The sequence below is a fragment of the Felis catus genome, chromosome D1 (assembly GCF_018350175.1).
Source record: "Felis catus isolate Fca126 chromosome D1, F.catus_Fca126_mat1.0, whole genome shotgun sequence".
Taxonomy (NCBI): domain Eukaryota; kingdom Metazoa; phylum Chordata; class Mammalia; order Carnivora; family Felidae; genus Felis; species Felis catus.
The window spans coordinates 44836687-44854378 of NC_058377.1; the positions used below are offsets into that span (position 1 = coordinate 44836687).

General features: G+C 38.2%; 1 protein-coding gene and 1 long non-coding RNA gene across 2 annotated transcripts in view; both read left to right on the plus strand.

The window, feature by feature from the left end:
* CTSC (cathepsin C) overlaps positions 1-17692 on the plus strand; it is a 37281-nt gene that overhangs the window by 15411 nt on the left and 4178 nt on the right. Inside the window, exons 3-5 of the mRNA XM_003992644.6 lie at positions 4723-4889; positions 9229-9384; positions 14027-14142. Of these exons, the coding sequence (XP_003992693.1) occupies positions 4723-4889; positions 9229-9384; positions 14027-14142 (439 nt within the window). The remainder of the gene's footprint in view (positions 1-4722; positions 4890-9228; positions 9385-14026; positions 14143-17692) is intronic.
* On the plus strand, positions 14151-15680 carry LOC123380453. The gene is made up of 2 exons (XR_006586221.1): positions 14151-14700; positions 15083-15680. It is a non-coding gene; the product is annotated as an uncharacterized LOC123380453 (long non-coding RNA).

A 17692-nucleotide genomic window follows, 5' to 3' on the forward strand; every position in this document is an offset into this window, starting at 1 on the left:
TACATTTTATGAAATTATCTGTTGAAATTGGCATGAATGAATGGAAACTTAAATTACACCATCTGTGCAGGATGGTGTTCGGACACTGATGTTTATATAAATGAAATAAATGAAAACCCTTAAAAATACTTTGGCTATATTTCAAGCTGGATAGTGTGGCCAAAACTTCAGCTTCTTAATTGGTAATAATGTCAGAATCACATAAGAACTATTTCACAATAGCAAAAGTGACAGATACCGTGAGAACGTTCAAATCAAGAAAATAACATGAACAGCATGTGGTCCTTTCAAGGTGTAAGGTACTGACTAGTCGGCTTCTAGAGTGCTCAATGCTTCTTCTACTGAATCCTGCACAGATTACAGGATATTACAACCCCGTCCTACCTTTTATAAGGTAATTTCAGGGTCTCTGTGATATCTTAGAAGCACTGCACTTTGATTAATTACAAACTTCGTATCTTTTCTGAGGTTCTTGTGTTATTGCTAAAGAGGACTTGGCATTTGTTGTTCTTTCTCTTATTCATTTATTCACTCATTCCATAACTAATTGCTTCCTAATGCCAGTTTCCTAATTCCTGAATAAACAATCCTATTCTCACAGTGCCTTTTGTTTTTTGTTTTTGTTTTTTTTTGAGGCGAGAACAATCTCATAAGCTGCTGTGAAAGTGAAATGAGTCAATATATGTTAAACAGAGTATATGAGGTGGAGTCTACTATCATCCTGATCTTATAGATGAGGGTGCAGAAAGGATAAGTAACCTGCTTAGGATTACACAGACAGTAAGTGTCAGAGCTGGTTATAGTCTAGGAAGTCCAGCCTGAAGACCATGTCTTTGATCTTTGCTCCCCATCAAAAAACCTTGGCAAAAAAAAGGTAAAAAGATTGAATTAGAAAATGACCATTAGGGTTGCTAGAGAATGTAAGTGGCCCTTACAGGGCTGTGGACAGCAATTTGGACTTTACTCTTGAGAGTCTGTTAATCTTCAACTTTTTTTTTTTTTTAAAGGAAACAGTGAATAAAGTAATCCTATAACTTGTGAACCCATGTTTGAATTCTCTCTTCTCCATTTACTTTGCAAAGCATGTAATTTTTTTTTTCTTTATGAAAAGAGTGATGCCTATTGTCCCAAGGAATCATTGTGAGGCTCGAATGATACAGATGGAAACTTTGCTGCATGGTTTCTCGGTATCTCCTCTCTGTTTTTGGAGTTGGCTAGTATGTTTACTTCTCTAGCTCTTTGTGAAAAGACAGAGTATATGAAGTGGTGTGTGGTATTGGGAAGAGCCCTTGGTTTTATAAATCTAATTTGACTACTTTTCTTATTTTGTCCCCTGAGACTATATTATCTCGGTTTCCTTGAACTTAGAAGATTTATGAGTGATGGGTAAGATACTTATCAAAATGTGAACTGATAAGGTGCTGTAGTTCCATAATGTTGATAAAAAATACAGAGTCCTTAAAAAAATGTGGTAAGAAACTTCAGCAAAATCAGTCATGCTTTGGTGAATTTTTTCCCCCTCTATCAAAATAATAAGTCAGCCTTCCCATCACAGGGAAAGTTCATTTGGTGTTAGACATGATGCTTGTAACTATGACTCATTTGTGCCAACCAGGTGAACAAAACCACACTGATGAAAAACATGGGGCCCAGTTCTTCTCACTTGAATGCCCCTAACTCTTTTGGTATTAGGGGAAAGTTATTTCATCTGTGATCTAAATTCTGCCTAGATGGGGGAAGTTTCCTGGGCTTCTCCAGCATGGTTAGCTTCTTGAACCACATGATGTTGTAATGAATTATTTGTTTTTTTCATTGAATTGTGAACCTCTTAAGGGCTAGGGCCACATCAATACATTTATGTGTGTGTGCTTAGTACCTTGCACTGATGCCTGAGAAATAGGTGGCCAATAAACATTTGATAAATAAATGAAAGACCTTAGCAAAATACTCAATAAGTTCTATAAATAACTTTTTTCAAGTGTAATAGTAATTCCAAAACAGATGAGTGTTAACAGCCTCTAACAACACCTTGACCATCTCTCATAGGCGTCCTCTTCCAGGACTTTGTAGGCTGTAAGTTTCATTCTTAGGAAATTTTTTAATTTATTTTTTTTAATGTTGATTCATTTTCAAGAAAGATGGCACATGCGTGTGCACAAGTGGGATAGGGGCAGAGAGAGGGGGATGATCTGAAATAGGCTCTGTGCTGACAGCAGACGGCTCCCTGTGGGGCTCAAACTCACCATGAGATCATGACCTGAGCCAAACTTGGACACTTAGCTGATGGAACCACCCAGGCACCCCAAGAATATTTTTTAAAGTGAATAATTGTATATAGCAGTCCTCATTTTATAAACAAGAAGATTCTACCCAGAGACTGATTTTGCCTTTTATTTCCATTTTTGAAACTTCTTTGCATTTGTATTCAACTTAAGTAATTTTTGTAGTTTTTTTTCTTAACTTAGGTTTTCTACAGAGGTCGATAAACTTTTTCTTATAAGGTCAGGTAGTAAACATTTCTGGCTTTGTGGGCCTTAGGTATTCCAAGGTGGCTACTCAGTTCTGCTGCTGTAGTATGGAGGCAGCCATAAACCATATGTGCACAAGTGGTCCTGGCCGTGTTCAATAAAACTACATTCATAGAAGCAGGCAGCCGTCTGTCCTATAGAACTCACATTTGTCATTTAAAATGCTGTATAATACTCCTTTATTTTTATACATGAACATTTAGGACACAGTTCTTGGTTTTAACTTTTCTGTTGCAATGAGTGTCTTCCTACGTGTAGTATTTTTTTTTTTTTCATTTATGTGTATCTGACATATTTTGTAAGGTACATTTCAAGAACTCTTTAAAGTCTTGTCAGACTGCTTTCTGAAACGCAGAGGTTGGGGAGCCTTGGCTTAACCCCACCTGGCCTGTCTGACCACCACCCTGCAGAGAATGGAACACAATCAAGAGCCTGTGCCAAAGAGACACTGAAAAGAATGCTAAGGGGTTTAGATTCCATCAAATGAGGTACCAATATTAGTGTGTTTTTGATCTATAAAAATAGCAGTTTTGATTTTAATAAATACAAATTTTACTGATCTTTTTATACAACACACCCTCTAATGTTGCAGCTTGGTCATATTCTAAGGCCTTTGGTTCAGTGTTTCTCATCCTGAGTTGGGGCTTTAGCAGGGACATGAGCAGGAAGCTGAACTCACACAGGTGAAGACATGCTTAGCCAGCTGTGGATAGACAGGTTTCACAATATCTTGAACCACCAATACGGATGCAGAGTATAAATCTATGTGAGTAGTCCATACTCACTTATCCTGTGTTGTATAGCTTAGTGGGTGGTGAATCCCAAGGTTCAAATCTAGTTTTTTTGGATTCTAAGGCCAAGCATTTTTAACTCCATTCGTAAATATGATTTGAATTCAGAGAGAGTCTGATGCAAAGGTAATTCTGCCTTTAGGTATAGTTTAGCGCATGCATTCCTCTAAACGCAGGGGTTGCAAACCTTGGGCCTGGTCTTGTAAATAAAGTTCTACTGGCACACAGTCTACTTCATTCATTTCTGTGTTTCCTATACAACTTTTATATTGCGGTGGCAGAGTTGAGTGGTTTTGACAGAGGCCTTATAGTTAGCAAGCCTTCAAATGTTGTTTCTCTGGCTTTAGAAAAGAAGTTTGCCAACCCCGGCCCACAGGTAAAGCGATACCTGTTATGTTAGGAGTTCACAAACTATAGCCTGTGAGTCAAAAATAACCTACTATGTACTTTTTGAAAGAAAAGTATTGCAATTCAGCTGACTGCTGGTGATTTGTTGATGTGTCATCTGACTGCTTCTGTGCTTTTGTTCCAGTAAGTCAGTACCTGAAATTGTGCCCAAGACCCTCCTCATTGAAATTTAGCATGAATTTTCCCTTTCTTCCTCCCACATTCTGGGCTTTCCTTCTCCATGAAGAGATGTTATAACATGAGGGTTTGTAAGCTCAGGAACCTATGTATTTGAGTTCAAATCCTAGATCTATCACATTATAGGTGTTCAGTATTAACATTGGAATAGGACAAGGGGCCATATTAATGAAATATAATGGAGAGAATATTAATAATCAGGTTACTTTTCTCCCCCATAATCAGATTATCCTAATAAATTGTGAGGTTGACAGGAAAAAGGATTTTGTTTAGTTCTATGGAAATTTTTCATCCTTTATTTTTGTAGTTTGCTGGAGTACATCTTCTTTGAGTAGAAAAGTATAGTCTGACAGATTGAACAGAAATTTGTTTCTGCCATGTAACTGCTCTGTTATTTTAGGAGCTACATACCCTCTTTCAGCCGAGCCTCCACTTACTTGCTGGTAAAATGGGCTTATTGAAGGCCCTTTCCCCATTGGCTTAGCAAGGACTACATGAGGAAACTATTGTAAAATGCCTGCCATGGGGCAGATGCTCTAAAAATGTTAGGTTTTTTCCCCCTGATTTTCATTCCCAGAAATGTTTTGTTATGCAAATTTTGTTTTTGGCAGTCAGTTCCTGCAATCATAGAAAAGTTTATTTCTCCTCCTTTTATAGAGTAATTCTCAGAATGTAACCTCTCAGGGTGAATTTTTTCTTTTGGTTGGCAGAGGCTGGTTCCCAAGATGAAAGGACTGTGAATGGGAGCCGGGAAAAGGGACCTGACAGATGAGCACAGATCCATTTGCTTGACGTTTCCTTCCCTTACTTGGTTGCAGTATGAAGAAGAGTGCGGCAAGGTAACCAGTTACTGCCAGGAGACCATGCCTGGATGGGTGCACGATGTGCTGGGCCGGAACTGGGCTTGCTTCACGGGAACCAAGGTGGGAAGTACCTCTGAGAATGTGAATGTGAACACAGCACACCTTGAGAGTCTCCCGGAAAAGTGAGTTCTTGTTACAAGGGAAAAATACATTTAGTTTAATAGTATGTAGAAGGATGTGTCTATGTTAATTCTTGGAAAACATTATTTTGATGATATACAATTTATTTAACATAGAAACATAAGCCATATTATATAAAATCTAACTGGAAAAACATGTTGAGTAATGGAACGGAGAGAAGAAAATATTTTTTCCAAGAGTAATGGACCACTGATGGCCTTCAAGAAAATTTATATGAAGGACCATAGAATTGCAGTGCCAAAGAAAGAAAAGAGCGGTTTATCATTGCCATGTGATTGTTTAACCGTTGTACATGCCAATGTTTATGTTGCAACAAATCATAGGTGATACTAATTGAACATAACTTTTAAACAAGGGCAGTGAGTAACTGAACTGACAGTTCTTAGTAGTGATGTAGCAGTGTATTCGTTTGCTGGGGCTGCCGAAACCAAGTGTCACAGACTGAGTGGTTTAAGCAACAAAAATTTCTTTTCTCACAGTTCTGGAGTCCAGAAGTCCAAGATTCAGCATGTCAGCCGGCTTGGTTTCTTGTGAAGCCTGTGTCCCTGGCTTGCACACAGCCACCTTCTCACTGTGTCCTTACATGTCACCCCTCAGTTTGTTTCCTAATCTCTTTTTTTCCTGAGTGCACCAGTCATATTGGGTTTGGGACCACTGATAGGACCTCATGTTTCTGTAATTTCCCTGTTAAAGGTCCTGTCTCCAAATCACTTTCTGAGGAAGTTTAGACTTGAACCTATGAATTTTGGGAAGACACAATTCAACTTACAATACGCAGTTAAAGTTTTTGTTAAGCAAGGTCCAGGTTAAGTAACTGTGAACCACACAAATGAGAGATTTCAGACTTTAGTTATTTGGAAGGAAAAGATAAATGGGTATTATTGGTAGCAGCCTTTTCTGTTTTATTTAGTTGTGAAATCCACTAAAAGTACCCATGAATGAATTTTCCCAGGCCAGGCCACATGGGCAGTGAATGATCCTACAGTAGAGAAGTTGGGGATGTGGTTCTGAGGTAGAGACAATGGGGACAGGAGTTTAAAGAGGACAAGTTGCACTTGTCTGGGAAAGTACTCATAAAGATCTAGACTAATGCATCCTCTCCATTTTGAATTTAGCTTTTAAATTACTTTGCTTGACTTGATCCTTGAGCAACACTTTTCTTATTAAACTGTTCACTTTTCACTCTCCCACTTGGGATGTGCTGTGCACTAATGTGCTCTTTTTGGTATTTCACACATTGTCCCACTTAATGAAGAAGCTACTCACTGGCATGCTCAGAACCTCTTCCGCTTCACCTGTCAAAGGAGCATTTGGGACTATGCTTTAAGGTCTTCTGCTTAAGACCTTAAGGTCTTCTGCTCTATGCTTAAAGAGATCTTTAAGGTCTCTTTCAGCTCTTAATGATCTGTTATCCCATAGTAAACTACATTATTTTTAATTTCCTTGGATCTTAAACACTGAAAATAATAGTGTTTAAGACCTACCTTGTCATTAGTATAGTGCACATGTCCCTGTCTGATGTGTTGCTAGGGTAAAGCAAGAAAAGCAGGACTAACTTACTGCTTCTTGAGTACCTGAGAGTCAACAGTGACTCCCATCAGTGGAAAACACTTCAAAATAGACCTTTACAACTTAAAATTTACCCTCGTATCTAAAGAAACAAACAACTGTAACTTGTTTTTATCTTGTTAGTGTTGTCAGAAACCAGATACAGGAAGTTTTAAAATCTATTTAATAATCATAACTCTCTGGTTTCACACTTTGCAAGAAGGAAAGAGCTTTGATAAAAACATGTATACACATGATTATCAAAGTAGTTGCACATTTTTCTTATTATTTTCAGTGCTCCCAGGTTTCTGTGACTATGTCAAAATAATTCCTCTGTGAACATCTAAATAAAAAGGGAAAGAAAAGTTCACAACATGCCTAGGTGTTACTCAAATTAGGTGTATCTTGCTTTGCATAATTGGGAAGTCTTGGATAATGAGTCACACTTCAGTGACAGAATCTTCTTAAGTAGAAATAATTATCCGTAATCCTAGTACCTGGAACATAGGTTTGATACATGTTTGTATTGTATGACTAATCAACTTCTCCAGTCTTTCTGCTTTGTAAGCATATTCTCTGTGTATTAGATTTATTTATATCCGTATCCATATCCATACCCAAGCATTTGAGATCAGGGAAACCAGTGCTTCTCAAATTTAATGTTATTGTGAATCACCTGGGCATATTGTTAAAATGTAGTTTCTGATTTTGGTGGTCTGGATTGGATACTTGGAATCTGCATTTCTAATGGGCTTTCAGGTGTGGCTGCTAATACTGGGTTCAAGAACCACATTTGAATAACAAGGATGTAAACCTAACATCCATATGTAAAAAAACTTTTTTGCCTCCTATGTTATAATGTTTGCCATGCTATATGTACATTATATACAGTTTATGCTGTCATCTCCTTTTTTTTTATTATTACAAAGTTATAAAGGTGCATTGTAAAACTTGTAGCGGGTGGGGCAAGGTAGTGATTCTATGTTGTCACTCAGAGATAACAAGTTTTGGCCTTTTATTTTTTACTTTTTAAAATTTATTTATTCTGAGAGAGAGAGTGTGAGAGAGCACATGGGGAAGGGGCAGAGAGAGGGAAAGAGAGAATCCCAAGCAGGCTCCACTGCCAGCACAGAACCCAAAAAGTGTGAGATCATGACCTGACCCTAAATTAAGAGCCAGATACTTAACTGAGTCACCCAGGCACCCCTTGGCATTTTAAAAATGTATTTATACTATAAGTATATTTTCACAAAAATTGGTTGATTGTATATAAACTTATTTGATATCCTACCTTTTTATTTATATACAGTGCGAATACTCTTCCGTATCACTTGTTAACATTAAAAATAAAACTGACAGTTATTTTACCAGCAAAAGGGGATTTTATTTGGGAATAGCAGAGAATTGCAACTGTGACCAGCAAGCTATGGCAAAAACTGTACACAAGTGTGCAGAGCAAGGGAAGCAAGCTCTTTTATAGAGGATAGGAGGGAACTGGGAAGGTTATGATAAACAAAACAGTCATGCAGGAAACTGGGAGTTGGAAGTATAGTGGCTTCTCATTGGCTGAGCTGCGGCTCTCTCCCATTGGCTGGGCCTTGCCAGGGGGGGAGGTAAGCCTTTCTTCCTCCTGATGGGATAGTAAAGTTGTATCCACTGGCAAGATCCTTATCTTCCTGTTGGATTTGCCATTGATGAAGAGTGGTGGGGCATGAGAGCTCCCCTTGCCAAACCTCCAGACTCTATTTTAGTGAGATATCCTTTAATTTTCATGCAGTAAATAATCTCCTGTACATTTTTACTGAATAAACTCATAGTCAACGAAGTACCATTGTTAATCAATGCTTTATCTTAGAACATTTATTTAGGTTATTTATAATCTATCAGTATTATAAAAGTGTTTCATCAAACATCCTTACACATAGATCTTTGTTAACTTGAACTTTTATTTTATACAAGACATTCCAGTTCTAGACTCTTGGTATACATGTGCTTTCCCTCAGGCAAAAGTGAAGGGTACTTTTTGGACCTTCCTTATAGGTCATGTCTTCATATATGAACAAACTCAAATTTGCTTTGGTGCCAGAAATACAGCTCTATTTGAACAAAAGCTATTAACACAAACTGCTATAAACAACAGTTTGTTTAAAATATGACGGGTAAGGAGTAGGATATATTTCAGAAGCTTGATGACGTTAGAGTCAAATTAAGGGGATTTTTCAGATCAAAAATTGGTTACATTTATTGTTAGAGTGTCTGATGCGGTTACTAATGGCTCCCCAAAATTCTTGAACTGGATTAATAGGCTCATACTCTGAATATGATACAAGACAAAATGACTTGAGTCTAGTGAAATTTCATTAAGATTGAGTATTTCAGGAATCCTAGTAGTTTGGTTTTTGTTTTCTGAAATTGGATTTTATTTTATCTGATAATTTCAGTTTGTCTAAATTTTGTGTTCTCTTTGTGTGATGCTGGATTATCATTGACTATTATGGAAATTCAGTGTTATGGCTCTTTTTAAACTGTGGTGCATTTAACTTACTGATTTTTATACTAAAAATGTAAAATAAAGATTATTTTGAAGATTTGAATAAAGTGGTTCAGTTGCATTACCAAAAAAAAAAAAAAAAGCAAAAAAAAAAAAAAATTGCCTTCCTAAAATATTATTCCACTTTCCACTTAGGCCCAGAGTATAAGGATGCCTACTTTAATGAAGTCTAATTACATCTGTAAAGAGGATAACTGAGACTGTCTTATTTTTGTTGTTAGCTATTCTAATAGGCTCTACCAATATAATCATGACTTTGTGAAAGCAATCAATGCCATTCAGAAGTCTTGGACTGCAACCACATACATGGAATATGAGACTCTCACCCTGAGAGAGATGATTAGGAGAGGTGGTGGTCACAGCCGAAGAATCCCAAGGTAATAAAGCATATCTGTTTATCGCTAATAAAGATATTTTAATGCCACTCTCCCCTCCAACCTGCTCTCCCTGGTTTGCCCACCATGTTGTTGCTCATTCCAGTTTGTTACATTATCTTTTTTTCTGACCATCTCTCTCTCTTTCTCCTTTTCACATACATCCTAGTGCTCTGAGTCCTATTTATGGCTGTTGCTTTCACAGCATCTGCCGCCGCCATCGTTCCCTGGCCATTTTCTACATGCCAGCTTAGGGTTTTGTCATTTCTCTGCATTATGGATCAGCCTCCCACCTCCTGTCTCTCTAGTCCCATCTCTTTGGTTTCTTTTCCTCCTGGTCCCCATTCTTAGACATTCTTTAAAATACCAGCTTCATCTTCCTGTACCCAGCTATGATTGTGTTACTACCTATTATCTAATAAATAAACTTAACCTGGTTAACCCAAGCCTTTCAAATTTGTGCCTATATTCAGTATCCTGATCTGCTTTCAGAAAATAAGACACAGTTACTGAAAACTTTGCTGTCAAGCTGACTCCATTCATGCCACTCTTTGTTTCAAATATCCCTCATCTTGCCTCAGGAACTGTCAGATTTGTCACTGTAAAAATCTCAACACTCCCTATTATCAGGTCCAGCAAAAAGAAAATTGCTCCTTATTTATCAGTGTACCTCTATCTACTTCCCTCAGCCAGGAGTGACACTTCTGTGGCATATTTCTTACTTTAAGAAAATGAATTTATATTAGAAATTTGGTAGATTTTAAAAAATTTCCTCAAAGCTGTAGGTGGATCTATCAGAATATATAGTCCCTAAACATTTGTTAAATGACCAAGGTTATTCCAGGGATGCCATACCTTGTTGAGGAGAAATTGATCTCACCAAAGGGCAGAGAAGTGGAAAGCAATAAGGAGTCAATGGGACTCAGTAAATTGTGTAGGTAATTTTTCCTTGGTACATAAAAACATTTTCCAGTTTTCAGAGAATACAGTGATGATTTCCTTATTAATCTCTATAGAGTTTTGGTTCAGGTTTTGTTTGAACGGGCCACTAATTAATTAACTAAAATGCGTTTCTGATTTTTTTCATTTGCAGACTAATAATCCTAATACTCTGACATTTTTCAATTATGACTCTGGGTAGAGATTTTTCCTATCTAACTGATAGCATTCTCTGATAATCCTGCCCCTTTCTCAAAAGACTGTCCTACAGTATTTCTCAAACTGTATTCTAAGGAATTTCCAGCCCATGAGACTCTGGTGAGTGGAAATTAGGGAAGAGAACATGTTGTATCCAGGTTTAAGAAAGTGAAGGAGCTATATTGTGTGTGTGTGAGACAAGAAGTGAGAACTGTTGAGTAAAAATCCAAAGGGGCACGAGAGAAAGAGGTTTGAGCATCTGAGCCTCAGACACAATTCCTTTGCCATGGGCCATGGGCCATGTTTCTCAGGAACTCTTTTGTGTTTGGCACTTGTGTCTCTCCACCCAACCACCCTTGTTTTAAAGAAGGGCTAGCTTTATGAAGCGCTGCTTCTGTAGCTATGGCTCCATAGAAGTTTAGAGATAGGAGATGGAATTGAGTGAAATGGAAAATTCTGAAGCAGACATTGTGGTCTGGCTGCCTGGTTTTCAGTAGCGTGTTTGTATATAAATTAGTTCTAAGAATCCAATGACATAATAGAAACTCTCAGATCCTTAACTTGAGGTTCAGGGAGTCATTGAAACTGCTGAAAGTATAGAAAAAGTATTGGTTATGGTCATCTCCCTGAGGTCAGAGCTTTCACCAAAGTTAAAGAATCTAGACCCAAATGATTAAGAGCCCAAAATGTGTGCTGCACCTACAATGTTTGTAATTCTTCCCTGTCTCACAAATGGCTTTCACTCTTCATTTTCACATCTTCGAGCTTCTGTTGTCACATTCTTTTAGTTTTGTCTGTCTGTGCATTGACAGGCAAATACTCCGCCTTATAGCATGGTAGGAAGAAGGAAGTTAACATCTGAGTGCCTGCTTTGTGCCAGACAATCGCTTAAATAAAGGTATCCACATCATATTTAATCCTCTTAATGGCATGGGTGATGATGATGATGGGAGTTATCATAAGAGCTTAATCTACTAAGGATTTGCAGAGATAGGAGCTGTTCTAAGCACTTGGTAATCATTACCATATTTGAATTATTTTATAGTAATCGTTTGAGGTATGTATGATTATACCCATCTTAATAGGAGTCAGTTTTGTGATGTTAAATTCTTTCACAAATGTCAGACAGCTAGTGAGTGGTGAAACCATTTGTAGGAGGTCAGTATGACCTAAGATATCTGCTCAGAAATTACATTTTGCTGCCACACTTCAATTTCCTTTTAAAAAAAATTGGTTATTTATTTTGAGAGAGAGGAGAGAGAGAATGAATGGGGGAGGGGCAAAGAGAGGGAGAGGCAGAATCCCAAGCAGGCTCCACAGGATCAGTGCAGAGCCTGATGCAGGGCTCGAACTCATGAACCATGAGATCATGACCTGAGCCAAGATCAAGAGTCAGACACCCGTCGGTGCTGACAGCTCAGAGCCTGGAGCCTACTTCAGATTCTGTGTCTCCCCCTCTCTCTACCCCTCCCCTGCTCGCACTCTGTGTCTCTCTGTCTCTCAATAATAAATAAGCCTTAAAAAAAAAAAAAAAAGAAAAAAAGACGCCTGATAGAGCCACCCAGGTGCCCCCAATTCCTTTTTTAATCTTTCAAATTACTTAGTGTATTCTTAAGTATATACAGGACAATTAATATGTATGTATTGATTGAATCTTTTATCCTTGCAGTGCAAAATCATGGAAACTTTATTTCCTTCCAAAAATTGTTCACACCTAATTTTTACTTATAAATCTTGAAAGAAAGAAATATCCAAGATTTGTTTCTTGATTTGTTTTTTTCTCCTGCCCTAAAATTTTCGCGGTGCATAGCTTTTTTATGTACCTTGGTCATTCCACTGACATTATCTAAGTTGTATGTTTTATAACTTACAACTTCTTTGTGTTATTGTAATTGCTCTGTGTTTCATATCTTTTTTTTATGTTTATTTATTTTGAGAGAGAGTGTGAGTGGAGGAGGGACAGAGAGAGAGAGACAGAGAATCTGAAGCAGGCTCTAGATTATGAACTGTCAGCACAGAGCCCAACGTGAGGCTCGAACTCAAAAGCCATGAGATCATGATCTGAGCCGAAGTCAAATGCTCAACCAGCTGAGCCACCCAGGCACCCCATATGTTTCATGTCTCTTAATGCAGTCTTTCATATGGTCACAGATCACATCAAGTTCATCTCCTTGTCACGTAAGAGTTTCCAGCAATGTCCTGGCTTAGTTAATATTTTAGTGAAAAATTGATACTTCTTTATGGAATATGCTATCTATCGTTACAGTTTCAGAAGGTTATGATTGCTATTAGCGAGTGGTTTTTGTTTTTCCTCTTCCTCTGTTTCATTTCCATTGTGTCCTAGCATTGACTCACATCATCTCTAAAAGAAGTGAGAGAGGCAATTGATTGGGAATAGTTGCAGAAGACATGAAGAAGCCCAGAAATAATCTTTGCCAGTAACTAAATTGGAACCTGGTAAACCGGATAAGCACTGAAAAGTTAGAACAGTGTGATATGGCAATGCCAAGTTGAATGAGAAATTCACATAGTGTATAATCAGAAAGATACATGTTATCACGGTGTAATAGTAGTGCCCTAACTAAAGAGTTGATAGAGCATAGAAGTGAGTTTTTGTTGGTGGCTGGTGGGTAGACGCTGCTGTGTGAGTGGTCTTTAAAGTAGAAGTTAGGGAAGAACTTCTAAAGGGATTTCTTCTAAGTAGCAGGCAGCAGGCATTTGGGGTAAAAGGAACAGCAGGAAGACCTGGAACACTGAAGTCATTTCACAGACTCTGGAAGATTCCTAAGAAATCTAGTGTGTCTAGAGCTGGAATGCTATTTGTTTTAAATTGCTAACATGGAGAAGCTTGTAGAACAGTTTTCTCATTTCCGGACAATGTGTCTGTCCCTCATCCATCATCCCAGGCAAGTCCTCTCTTTGTGTCTTGCTTTCCAACCATATCCTATAAGGTACAGTTCTATAATGATGAAGCATTTTTATCTGTTGTTTATGGAGCCAGTCATCTACTTGACTTGATCTCTAATCTCTGTGCTACTTGACTTCTTTTATAACCACCTCACCATCACCACTAACCATCTCCTGAGTCAAACCTCTGTAGTTCTGTATTTTCTCTGTATCCTTTGTAGGCCATCTTCAACTTCCCATGTGTCTACTTTCTTAGTCATAATCTGTTTAAGAAAATGCAACTATTGAAATATACTAAAAATAACATCTCAGTGATGTACATAACCAGGGTCCTTTCATAGAAGAAAGTTGCTAACCCTGAAAAAGAAACCAATTGTGAAAGCCATTTGTAAAGCCATTTATAGAACTTAGTTGTGTAGTTGAAACACTGGCCTAGTGGACACATTGTTGTATAATTGAAACATTGATAGAACAAGTGCTCCTTGGGCCTGAATGTAGATTCTAGGCAGCCATGTAGTTGAAATCATGGAATAAAGGGTTAGGAAATCATCCTCAAAGGAATGACTATATGTTGATGTCAAGTGTATTATTTCTGTCCTAGACCCAAACCTGCACCACTGACTGCTGAAATACATGAAAAGCTTTTACATTTGCCAGCATCTTGGGACTGGAGAAATGTTCATGGTACCAATTTTGTTACTCCTGTTAGAAACCAAGGTAAAAAAAAAAAAAAAAAAAGTCTGATTTTTCATTTATTCATTCTGAAATACTGAACACTTACTATATACCAGGCTCTCGGGTTGATTCTGCGGATACAGGGATGAAACAGGCACGATCCACTTTAGTAAAGAAATGGAAAGTATATAGCCAATGGCCACTCCTTCCTTTTTATCCACGATGTATCAGAGATAATAGATAATCTCCAGCTGAGCCCAGCATTTCTATAGTAGCCTTCTCCAAGTACTTCTAGGCAGCTAATGAGATTAATCAGTAACTGGTAAGACAAGCTCATCTGCTCTCCCCAGTAGGAGAGACTCCTGCAGAAACAAAGAACTGCACAGAATTGAAATTGGTCTTCCTTCTGTAAGTGCTTTGGTGGAATCTGCCTTGGCCATTTGCCCCTACACATTCCACCCTCTGCTCCCCACCATTTAGTTTTTAGTTACTGTATGAGCCCAGAAAAATAGATCCTTAATTTTTTTTTCTGTTACAGTAGATTTTTTGAGCTGTGTAAGGACCTTTTTAATTCATTTTCTGTCAACAGGACATATGATGGTAAGTATTAACCAAGCTTCCTGAGTGGTGACCTTGTGGAGCCCAGCTTTACCAAAAGTATCATCATAATTGCATTTTATCCATTATTTTCAGAAATTTGATACAATATGAGTAGATTGAATAACTCTTCCTCCAGTAGTGCTTGATAGCAAATTATCTTGTTATCCTAAATTTTAGCCAACAGTGATGTGGAGAATCATTCATACCGTACTCAGGTTTATTGCTTCTAAGCTCATTTTGAAGATAATTACAGTACACACGACTGATTTGTTACTGTAAAATAGGTGTAGTATTTGCTGTCTGGAAACATTCTGATTAGTGTCTTCTGAGAGGATTATAAGTTAATAACACCCCAAAATAAATTGTTCTTCCCCTTTCCTAGAAATTCCATGATAATCAGCCTGACTTCTCAGCATTCACCACCAGCCCTTTAATTCCATCCTCACTGAATCCTGGCAAAGTCTTCTGAGTGTACAGAGCTTTGAGCAGGTCTTAGAGCAGCCAGCCAGCAAGGTTCCTGTACTCCAAATGACATCATAGGTCTCATCTCTTTGTCTTTCCTTTCACAAGTTGTTCTGGGACTCTTCAGCTCTAGAGAAAGAGATCCTGAAAATTGTCCCCTACTTTTTCTTTCCTGGGGAGGGCTTCTTTGGAAAGGAGGGATGGGGGATGAGAGAACTTTGCAGGTAATCGAAAAATGAATGGAGAGTGAAATTAAAGGGCTGATGTCCAGAGAGGCTTAAAATTTACTCTGTCATCAAAGAGATGGTCTATACTTATCTGAGAGGATTACGTAAATACTGCACGTCAAGTGTTGATTATTGAGGGCCTGGCACATGGTTGTTCTTGCTGTATTATAGGGTGTTTATAGAGCATCAAATGTGTTATGATTTTTTTTTTAACGGCTGAGGATATAAAGACTAATTGATATAGCTCTTGTCCTAGGGATTTGCAGTTTAGCAAGATCTGCAAGCCAAAAACATGAAAATATGTAACTGCTTTTGTAGTGTTTTTAAAATTTGCTGGGGGCATAGAAGAAGGTCAAAAGAAAAGTTTAGGGCTCCTGGGTGGCCCAGTTGGTTAAGCATCTGACTTTGGCTTAGCTCATGATCATAAGTTCGAGCCCCATGTCTGGCTCAGTGCTGACAGTTCAGAGCCTGGAGCCTGTCTTCGCCTGTCTTCAGATTCTGTGTCTCCCTCTCTCTCTCTCTGCCCTTCCCCTGCTAGTGCTGTCTGTCTGTCTGTCTGTCTCTCTCTCTCTCTCTCTCTCTCACTCACTCAAAAATAAGCCATAAAAATTTTTAAAATTAAAAAAAAAGGAAAAAAAAAAAGAAAAGTTCCACTCACTTCCAGAAAGACACAATTGACTGGTGATGAGACAGTAATGCAAGGGAAGGAAATTAGAGTTTTTAAAGCCGAATTTTTTGACACTGGTTTTCTCATAGCTTGGTAAAAACCATTGTCTCCCATGTTCTATATTCTGTGAGTGCTATAAATATGATTTGTACAGACATGGGCAATTTTTAAAGGTTCCTCTTTTGACTTCCTTTTTGGTTGTCTTTACTTTGGGTTGGGGAAAAAATTAATTATTTTTTCTTCTGGGAAACTGGGCTACTTGGAAAATTCCACTAACATTAGGAACACCAGTGTTCTAGGTGACCCAGAATTCAAAATTACCCAAGTTAAGGTAATTCACAACTTTGCTGTATTCAGAAAGCAAATCAAGGTGAGTGACAAAAGGAATATTGCGAGGAAAATAAGGTTTTATCTTGACTCTTGAAGGCTGCTTTAAGCACCAGCTGTGTGGCTAGATTTATGTCTAAGTGTGAGAGGGAAGAGAAACTAGGAAATTGGAAGACTTGGACTTTCTTTGTTCTTCCCTCTTATGTGCTCTCTTTATTATTGCACCTTCAAAAGGGAAAGGGGGTGTCTCCCAGGTCACATTAGTTAGGGAATGCAGTGTTTTTCTAATGTCTAAAACCTAGTTCATTTAAGTCTTGTTCTAAATACCATCTGTACGCAGGGCCTGAAATTGTTCCACGCTACTCATTTTACATACAAGATAAAAAGGAAGTGCCAGAAAGGTCCAGTGACTTGCCCAGAGTCACACAGCTGAGTCATGGAGTAGGGATGGGGAAGACTCCTGATTGCTTACTAGTTCGGTGTGTCCTTCACTGTGGGAAGGGGCAGCCGAACATAGTTAAACCATATGGAAATCACATTAGCTCTTTGAGATGGTGGAAATTTGATTACTGCAAAGCTCTGTCTGGGTCAGACCCCCTTAATTCTTTGTTGCCTTGTAGTCTCAAGGAATAATGGTTCTTTTAAAATCTACATTCTAGTCTTGACTTTTTGAAAGGAGGCATTAATTTCCTTGGCAGCTGACACATCATTCTGGGAGTGTCAATGGCTTGAAGAAGGTTGTGTCTTTACCTCATTGCTGCAGTTTCTCTCTCTTAACAGCACATTCTGAGCCTTTGAATGTACATGTGGCCTATCGCTCCCACAGTGCTAGATGGTCAGATGAAGGTCCAATGGTTAGGGTTCAAGAGTCATTGTTTCTGTGGATACCCATGGCCCAAGAATGCTGGATGATCAAAATGGGGCCATTTCCCTATTCTTGGGATATTATTTATTACAAGTGTACCTTGAAAAGAACACTGGCTTTATCTATTTACTGTTGCTGATCTAGTTCTCTGACACTCTGTCATTTAAAAGAGGGGTCCCAAGGATAGCATTATTTAGATGGTTTCAAAAACAAAATGTTCAAGTTAATTTTGGCCTATTTAGTAACTTGATGACAGGAAAGAAAATTTGATGAAAATTCTTTCAAGTAGATGCAGACATATGAACTGAAAAGAACACAACCTGCCTTAGGAGACGCTTAGATACTAGCACCTGCCATCTATTCATTTTGTGACTTTGAACAGATCATTGCTTCTTTCTGAGTTTCAACATACACATTATCAAGTGGGTACCACACCAGGTGAAT